General features: G+C 40.4%; 2 protein-coding genes across 8 annotated transcripts in view; one reads left to right on the top strand and one right to left on the bottom strand.

Moving 5' to 3' along the window:
• LOC139810959 (uncharacterized) overlaps positions 1–8,017 on the bottom strand; it is a 77,486-nt gene extending 69,469 nt beyond the window's left edge. The window contains exons 1-2 of one of the 2 annotated variants that reach the window (XM_071774909.1): positions 7,219–8,017; positions 6,981–7,027 (exon numbers count right to left, since the gene is read on the bottom strand). The gene's annotated coding sequence lies outside the window, so the exon portion shown is untranslated. Of the gene's footprint in view, positions 1–6,980; positions 7,042–7,218 lie in introns of those variants that run through there. The other variant, XM_071774910.1, reaches the window with a different exon arrangement.
• On the top strand, positions 1,155–6,085 carry Aln (divergent protein kinase domain 1C). Of its 6 annotated transcripts, none has more exons than XM_071774916.1 (4): positions 1,155–1,654; positions 4,665–4,825; positions 4,985–5,672; positions 5,737–6,085. In XM_071774916.1, the coding sequence occupies exons 1-4, from the start codon at positions 1,505–1,507 to the stop codon at positions 5,836–5,838; spliced, it is 1,101 nt and encodes a 366-aa protein (XP_071631017.1). In that variant the 5' UTR covers positions 1,155–1,504; the 3' UTR covers positions 5,839–6,085. The 6 variants fall into 6 exon arrangements, with proteins under 6 accessions (XP_071631017.1, XP_071631015.1, XP_071631020.1 ...); XM_071774914.1 differs by having other exon boundaries at positions 1,157–1,654; positions 5,753–6,085; XM_071774919.1 differs by having other exon boundaries at positions 1,514–1,654; positions 4,670–4,825; positions 5,753–6,085.
• Positions 8,018–8,371: the final 354 nt, after the last annotated feature.

The raw sequence follows: 8,371 nt of genomic DNA, 5'->3' as shown, positions 1-8,371 counted from the left end.
TCTCCCGCTTGCTTCTTCGCACATGCATTCGGTAGCGCGCGCGATTTGGAAACTGATGGTACATACTTCGGATATGACGCAACGCGACGCCGATAACGCGAAATCGTCGTTTTATCATTAAGAAGCGCAAGAAGATAAAGATGCACCGCTGAAAGATAGAGCTAGAGAGAGAAGAGAGGACCGCTCTTCTAATTAGTCGCGTTTTCTTACTGTACTTAGGGTGAAATAAGTGGATTTTGAGACTATATAACTTTTATATATTGTTTCGCTCCAAATAATTTCGGGATTATAATTTTTCGAAACTATATGTACATTCATCAAGTAACTCATGCTTTCAAAAGAGGAAGTGGAAAATTATTAGAAAGACGAGGCCATAGTTTGGAGATGTAATTACGCAGCATTGCTCAGTACTTAATATATTATACTTAATATATTAATCTTTAACAGATCATCGGTTTGTGATTAATAGAAAATATTTCCTTATAGGTATAAAGTAGTAGTTAAAAGTTACTTCTTTATAAAAATTATTTTTTTAATAAGATTATCCTCATAAATCTTATAATATCAATAGCTTCCCTGTTGAAAGATATTAACGAACACTTTGAATATTTACATTTAAAATTTGTTCGAACTTTTAAAATCACTTGGAGTAATTATTATTGTAATTTTTCCTTAATTAAAAATTGCCGCGTACACATTGCAATATTTACATCATACTGTACTATTCATGCACAGAGTCTTGAAGAAGACATGTGCATTAATTGCGCCACGTTAATTAAGCATTTAAATCAATTCGTGCGAGTCCGGATGTATACCGTCAGGTGGCTGCGCCTTCGCGAGACATCACATACAGATGATTAATGATAATGACATGTCAACAAAATTAATCACGTTGTTATAAACCGCAAAGCGATTTAAATTAATCTACGATCATGAGGATATAAGAGATTCAACGAAATCTCGGACCATCTCGAGACGCATATCTACAAACGTACCCCAATAAGCTGAGCGAGGAACGTAATACTGTACAACTGATGTGTATCCTCAAATTTATGTCGCCAAATATCATTTTACGGGGTGATTGTTGATCGGCATACGGTCCTGGCAGAGACCCGAGCCCGAGCCGAGACTCGCCACGAGAGGCGCAAGGCGCAAGGCGCAACGTCGCGACGCTCGCCTTCCTCGCTCTCGTACGCTGCTGCGGATTATGCCGCATTGCCGCAAACGTTCGTCATCGACGCGACCCGGGGGTCGTAGCGGCAACGGCAACGGCAACGGCAACATCAACGGCAGCGGCAGCGGCAACGAGGCCGACGTTACGAGACGAAATGTTGACGCGAAATACGGTTTTGCCGCGGAAGACGACGAGGACCGCGAGGCCGGGTCGTAGATGAGATTAAAGAAGAGGAAAAAAAAATAAGAAAACAAAAGAAAAATTTCAAAACAGAGCGGAAGTTCGCTCACCTTGATCCCCGTCAGGAATCTGACGAACGGCAGCGCGATCATGAACATCCGGCGGCTGCCCGGTTTCATGTACCATTACAAACTCGCGACGGTCCTCCTGACGTCCGGTCTGTTCCTCGTCGTCTACCTGCTTCTACATTGGGGCATAATGTGCACGAATCTCGAGGCTTGGCGTCACGTGTCCACCGTGGTGAGTTTCACTGGGTGTTGGTGTTACTCCGATCGGAACATTCGGGACGGCGTGGTCACGGCGTGCGCGATATCGCATCTTCGAGCGCGATACCGATTGCGCCGAGGGAAGGGTTGGCACGTCGGGGTGAATACGTCGAGGTAGTGAAGATGTGCGAGTACTGCGAGTGATCCAGCGCCGGCGAAAGGGGGTGAGAGAGAGAGGGGGGGGAGAGAGAGAGAGAGAGAGAGAGAGAGAGAGAGAGAGAGGAGAGAGCAAAACGGACGCACGCGTACTTTGCCACAGCCTCCGTAACGAAAGAGGCATGCCGCATCGCCCCGATCCGCACCCGGCGAATTTGTACGTGTAAATTTAAACGTATGACGTATTTACATTTTGCGGATTCTCTGTATGGACCATGGCGTATAGCGTCGAGCGAAAGACGCAACAATCGGATCCTCCCCGATAAACTTGTCCGCGAGAGAATTCAAGTATGGCCGGTTGGCAAACGAATTAAAGTAAAAATTCAGTATACACAGATCAGTCAAAACATAACTTACATTCGCAGAGGTCATTGATAAAATAAATTGCTATGATGAAGATTGTAAAATGTTTATGATTCACTGATAAACTTATCGTACGGAAGAGAAGTTAAGTGTATTTGGCCTGAAACTGACAAGTTCAACTTGAAAATTGGCTAAGAGCAGAGCCGGTTTTTCTGCTTCCTTTTTAGTCTGCGTGCGAGAACAAATTAAAACAAATTAAAACCGTGTATAGCTAAGAGATATTGCTTATCTCGTGGTTGGATTACGTAGCTTTGACTGGATCGTTAAGTATTTAGGACTTTCTTAACGAGAGTTTATTTGTATTGTCTCAGATTGCTGCAGCGGCAAGACTGCGTTCTAGTAACCCGAATATAATATAATACTCCAGATATCGATCCCCATAAAATATTCCTAATTTTGCCAAGATCGATCCACGCTTGAGTAAGATATCTCTAAAATGTTTCAGTATGCTTAACAAAATGTTTCTTTTAATTCCATATTATATATATACCAAAAATGTCAAGTACAAGATAAAAGTTATTAAAATAATTTGCTTGAGATTTTAATTATACATGTATAAAAATTGAATGAGATTGATTCCTCATGCAGAATTAAAAGGATGAATTTATTGAAACTACTGATGAATTTAAATAAATATTTACTGATAAATTTAAAAATTACATAGGTCACATATATTAAAGTTCATTGAGTCATAAAGAAAGATAGAATTATTACACTGATTTATAAATTTTTGCCACGATATTAAATAACTTGATTTCTACTACGAAATATATTGAAAATTTTGTGTAAAAATTATATTAAAATTGTTGCAAATAACTCTGCATTTATTTCCATTTTGTGAAGTAAAGTCTCCAGGATGTCTTTTTGCAAGCAGTAACATTTTAATCTACAGCGATCTAATCGGGCCTAATGTCGATGAAGTCTTATATGACTTAAGTCCTACATGTCACTAATCATTACATTCTAACAGTGCTGTTGCAGCGTAGAATTAAGAGAAAAAATCGCTTATGTAACACTTGATCGACACACGCAAGCCTATCGTGTGAGCGATAACATCGTACATTTTTCCAAGCTTTATTGTATACACGCTCGTTAAAAATTTTCCAAAGATTCAAATGTTATCAAACTATTCTAAAAATTTCTATAGTTATCTGTAATATATTTTCACTGTATTTGTGAAATAAATGATACAGGGAGAGAGAGAGAGAGAGAGAGAGAGAGAGAGAGGAAAAGAGGAAAGATGTGCAGGTTATTTCACCTACTGAGCGTTAAAAAAGAGGATCAAAGAACAAATAGTATTCATTAAACATAGAAGACATCCAATGAATATAGATCGAAAAGTCGTATATACGTATGTTTCCACATAAATGGTCATCTCAAACTAAAATTGAACTAAAAGATATTATAAAAATAAAGATCGCAATATATAAATAAAATTTCAACCTAATAATTTAAAATATCTCTATTATAATGAAAGCTATTTCTATTGGAGAGAACAGAGAAGTACAGAGATGTACTTTTTTTAACAATAACACAAACAAAACCGAAATTCCACAGCAACATATATATCTTAAAGCGTTGGTTTACTAGCAAAACGTAATGAGAGATAAGTCACTTCCTCTCGAGAGCATTTTCAATAAGCACCACCTCGGACCTCGGATGCGCAGAATGTGCAGGCACGCATGACATGTCTATACGGGAGCCGAGAAGTCGCGCCGTCCCCTCCCGAGACCGTTCCCTCATCGTTGCCGATTAGGCCGACTAAAAATATCACACAAACAACGAGCTCGTCCAACGTTACGAGGTTGTAGCACATGCACGCGTGCAATACGTGGTTCGCACGAATATGAACCACACGCGCAACAGAGCCGTGATCTTTCGTCGCTCCGAAATTCTCGCGATTCAGACAACGCGTGGCGGAAAGAAACTGTCCACTGAAATGAGTGTTAAAACGCGTTTGTCCAGTTTTGTCATTAGATTAATCTTTATTCGGAGCGAAATAGCACCAAAAAATTTATCAGATAAAGACAAAATTGTTTAGAGAAAAAGAGAGAGAGAGAGAGAGAGGTTTTAAATAATGTTTACTAATTACCAACTGGACTTCAATGTTTCTCCCTTTTGAGTTTTTTCAAAATATTTAATTTAATTTGAAGTAGCATTTAATATAAACAGAAACATAATAATAAACATAAAAAGATTTGCAATAAATCATGGTTATAATAAATATTCTAGTTTTAGAGAAATGATTATTTATTAATAATCATCAATATACTAATGCTTATTGTTAGCATTGATGTAAGAAGTTTTATTTTATGCATAGACTAATGCACAACCCCACGTCATTGTATGCGTGACGCATTTTTTGTTTTTCCAGAATATCTCTTTTTCGATTTCGATGAACTTGAAATCTTTTCGTTTATCCGATTCGCACAGCATCTGATCATATAATTCCATTTCTATTTCAGTGCAGCCAGCACCGAGATGGTACCGCGATGGGAATTCTCTGCGAACCACTGTGCACCGAAAAAGGGATACACTCGCTAGCATGTGAGACGCTCCACGTGGGCAAGGAGGCCGTTTTCTCCGCGCATTGGGAAGCGACGCGGCTCGTATTCAAGGCTTCAAGGTATTCTTTCGTTCTCTTTTTACACTGTTCTATTCTATGTGGGATGGCTCAGAAGTGGGACGGCGCGTTTTTGTTTCTTTCTCCTCTTTTTCGCGTTATATTTTCATATTTTATTAATTTTAATTATTAAGAAATTTTAATTGTCTTATCTCGAATTAGGACGAAAACATCCTCGGAACAATTCGAATCGCTCTATTGGATGGATGCGACCGGTTCGCGGCACTTGCCGTCTGAGGAGGACTTTATCACCATGATCAAGGACTTGGTTATCAATAAATTGAACGTGACTCTCTCGCGACATCAACTGGAAAGACTCGCCCGATTGCGCACCCACCGAGTCGAGACCGACGCCGTGAGACGTCAGCTGGAGATGGAGAATCTCTGGCCGCTGCTACAGGAAAATGAATATCTAATGGCGATTTTGTACGAAGACAGAGACGTGTTTGCCCAGCCGATCGGCACGTGCGGAACGTTTTACGCGGTCGAATACGTCCGGCCGATCGAGACACCCACGACGGTGCTAGCCCTGTCCGACTCGAAACCCGAATGGGCTAAAAGGCTCAAGCTCGCCGTGATGATTCTTAATCTACTCGAGGAACTAAAGACGGACTTTCCCGAGCCGCTTTATCTCTGCGACGTGAAAATCAATCATTTCGGTTTACCATTAGGCGGGCAAAAATTGAAATTCTTGGATCTGGACGCGGTCTTCCCCAAATCTATCGTCGATCGCATCACCAACGACGGTAAGAGTTGCGAAAAACACGAGGACTGCGATTACTTCGACTGCCGGTCGGTATGCTCGAAAAACAAACGCTGCGAGTCTCCGGTTCTCAATAATAATTTACAGGTAATTATATTTGTTAAATTTCATTAGTTTTCTATATTTTTTGTACTTATTTTTGTCGTAAAAGTTATGTGTGCTTCTAGATTATTTGCGAAAAAATTTTTCTCGGCTGGACGCTCTCAGGGACGATAATTATTCCTGGGTTGCTTATGTCAGAGCATACTACTAGCACATTGGCAGTGTTATTGAGACAATGCGCTAATCCAGACGGCGGCACGACGCATTTACCACGTGCGGCAGCGCCAGACAGCTTACAGAAACGACTTTACAACATGCTGAACGAGATGGAACAAGAATATTCGGCATTTGTATAAAAAAAAAATGAACATTGGTAAAGGAAATAATTTATTCAAAATCACGAAATCAAGTATTGCCCTTTCGATAATAGATAATAAAAACGCCGTAAGTTTACGATATTGGAAATACAGAAATATTTCTCTTTAGATAAAAACCGTGTGCGACGTTATTTATTTAAGGGGTCATTCCACTTTGACGACTATAGCTATTTGTAACAATTTTTTTCACAGTAAATACACCATATAATGAGATGAATCTTTTTGGGATTTATTAGGGCACTCTTAAATAACACCAAAAAATTTTTTACTTTATCGTTTTTTACAGCGTCAAAATAGCGTGTCAAAAAAGATGTAAATCCGCTGCGTTGATCAGTTTTTTCATTCAGGCTTACCTGAAACAAAAAGTCAAAAAGATTCTTAATCTGTATGACTGTCGCTATATGTCCCGAACCAAAATCAGGTCAAAATGTTTATTTTATCTTACTTTTTATATTAAAAAATAGTGAAAAATACCCCCCAAAAAGGTGATTTTTTTCAAACTTTTCTTCAAACCGGCGCCATTTTGTTACTTTTAAACAAAAATTATTGAGGTTCGGGACATAGCGACACTCATACAGATTAAGAATCTTTTTGACTTTTTATTTCAGGTAACCCTGAATAAAAAAACTGATCAACGCAGCGGACTTGCATCTTTTTTGACACGCCATTTTGACACTGTAAAAACGATAAAGTAAACAATTTTTTTAATTATGACAAAAATTTTTTCGTGTTATCTAAGAGTGCCCTAATAAATCCCAAAAAGAATCATTTTATTATATGATGTATTTACTGTGAAAAAAATGGTTAAAAATAGCCTAGTTTTTGGGCCGTCAAAGTAGAATGACCCCTTAAAGTTAGAAATCAATTATACGTACAATCGTGTACTTTCATCTTATACATATTGCAATGATATGGCATATGAGGCCGCGGCCTCATAACAATATGATCACTATCACTGACACAAAAAATAACTCACCGGCCGATGCGCAACAGCGGAGTTGTAAGTTGTAACCCTGCGTTGATCTGTAACATAAAAATATTTTTACATTAAAGTGGGTATCCAAGATAATATTATTAACGAATATCAAGTAATCGTAAAATGGACGAATCAAAAGTTGCGCGCTTGAGAAAGTGGCGGATATTCCGTCACATGACTGACAGATCTGACAGGACCGCAAAAAGTAATAGACGAATAACAATTTAACTATGCTCACCCCACGGTTGCTCCGCCGTCGCCCGATGCCTCCCAGGCCGCCTCCTCCTCTCCTCGATCCTCCAGGCCCTTCTCCGTTGATCCGTTGTCGCATCTCCGTCGGCGCACTCACTCGCGACTCACGACGCGGCGACGTTCACAATGTTTACATGCGAAAATCAACGATATCGTCACTTGTCGGCGATATTTTCAACACTATGCACGGCACTCCCGGCATTAATCTCGCGACGCGGCTTATAATTACAGCGGAGAAGCTACGATCGCTACGATTCGCTCGACAGTCGACACCCGTGACCGTGACATCCCGCAGATAGACGCGACGAGTGAGTCCTGTGATCGTCGATCGAACATGGCGGAGAGAATTTCGTAAATCGCGCGGCCAACTTCACTCGCCACTCGCCACTCGTCATGCTAGGAGCAATATCGATCGCGTAGATGCTACACTTTCTGCTCCTACACCTATACTTTTTGCACTTTGAACAACGAAATTATACACTTTTACGTATTTTGCAATATAAGCGACGTAAGAGTGCGTAAAAGACGAATAAATGTATGAATTAAGGTCAAAGAGAAATATCCGCGGAACATGCCAACCGAAAATAATATGCACGATCGCTGCTTTACTGATGATTGCGAATTGCGAGGCGATTTTAATTATCTGCAATTCACCGATTTATGAACATTACTTGTGTCTATCCTCCACGATCGCCAAAAATCAAAGATCAAAACACGATTAAATACGAGGTTAAAGGCAATAAACACGTCGCGGCGTCACCAGGCGTCAGCGTCACTCGATCCTAGCTGCTTTACCCGTGTTTCGAAAATGACGGCGACTTCATTCTGAAGCCGCGCGACACGACGCGAGTCAGGTTGACGGTTGAGAAAAGCGAGATCGATTGTCCGAAAGACGTTAATCTAATCGAAAGTCAATGTTATCGAATGCGATATACCTCGGTATCCGCATAAATTCCGCGAAGCACACGTATTAAATAAACATTCGATATATCAGTTTTCTGTAATCCTGAGCCGCCATGCCAGATCCGACGATTCTGTGGCACGCTGCAATCCGAGAGAGAGAGAGAGAGAGAGAGAGAGAGACGAGCGTCCCGTTCCGTCACAGCCACTCACAGCCCACGGTGCCTGTAGTTTGTCCA

The sequence above is a fragment of the Temnothorax longispinosus genome, chromosome 4 (assembly GCF_030848805.1).
Source record: "Temnothorax longispinosus isolate EJ_2023e chromosome 4, Tlon_JGU_v1, whole genome shotgun sequence".
NCBI classification, from domain to species: Eukaryota; Metazoa; Arthropoda; class Insecta; order Hymenoptera; family Formicidae; genus Temnothorax; species Temnothorax longispinosus.
Note: the sequence above shows the minus strand (reverse complement) of the source record. Positions and strands in the feature narration are given on the sequence as shown.

What these genes read in the sequence shown, in the direction of transcription:
- Aln (XM_071774914.1), top strand. Translation starts at nt 1,505, where the DNA reads ATGAACATCCGGCGGCTGCCCGGTTTCATGTACCATTACAAACTCGCG. An exon ending in CTCGTATTCAAGGCTTCAAG is followed by an intron (nt 4,826 to 4,984) that starts GTATTCTTTCGT and finishes ATCTCGAATTAG; the next exon opens with GACGAAAACATCCTCGGAAC. An exon ending in TTCTCAATAATAATTTACAG is followed by an intron (nt 5,673 to 5,752) that starts GTAATTATATTT and finishes GTGTGCTTCTAG; the next exon opens with ATTATTTGCGAAAAAATTTT.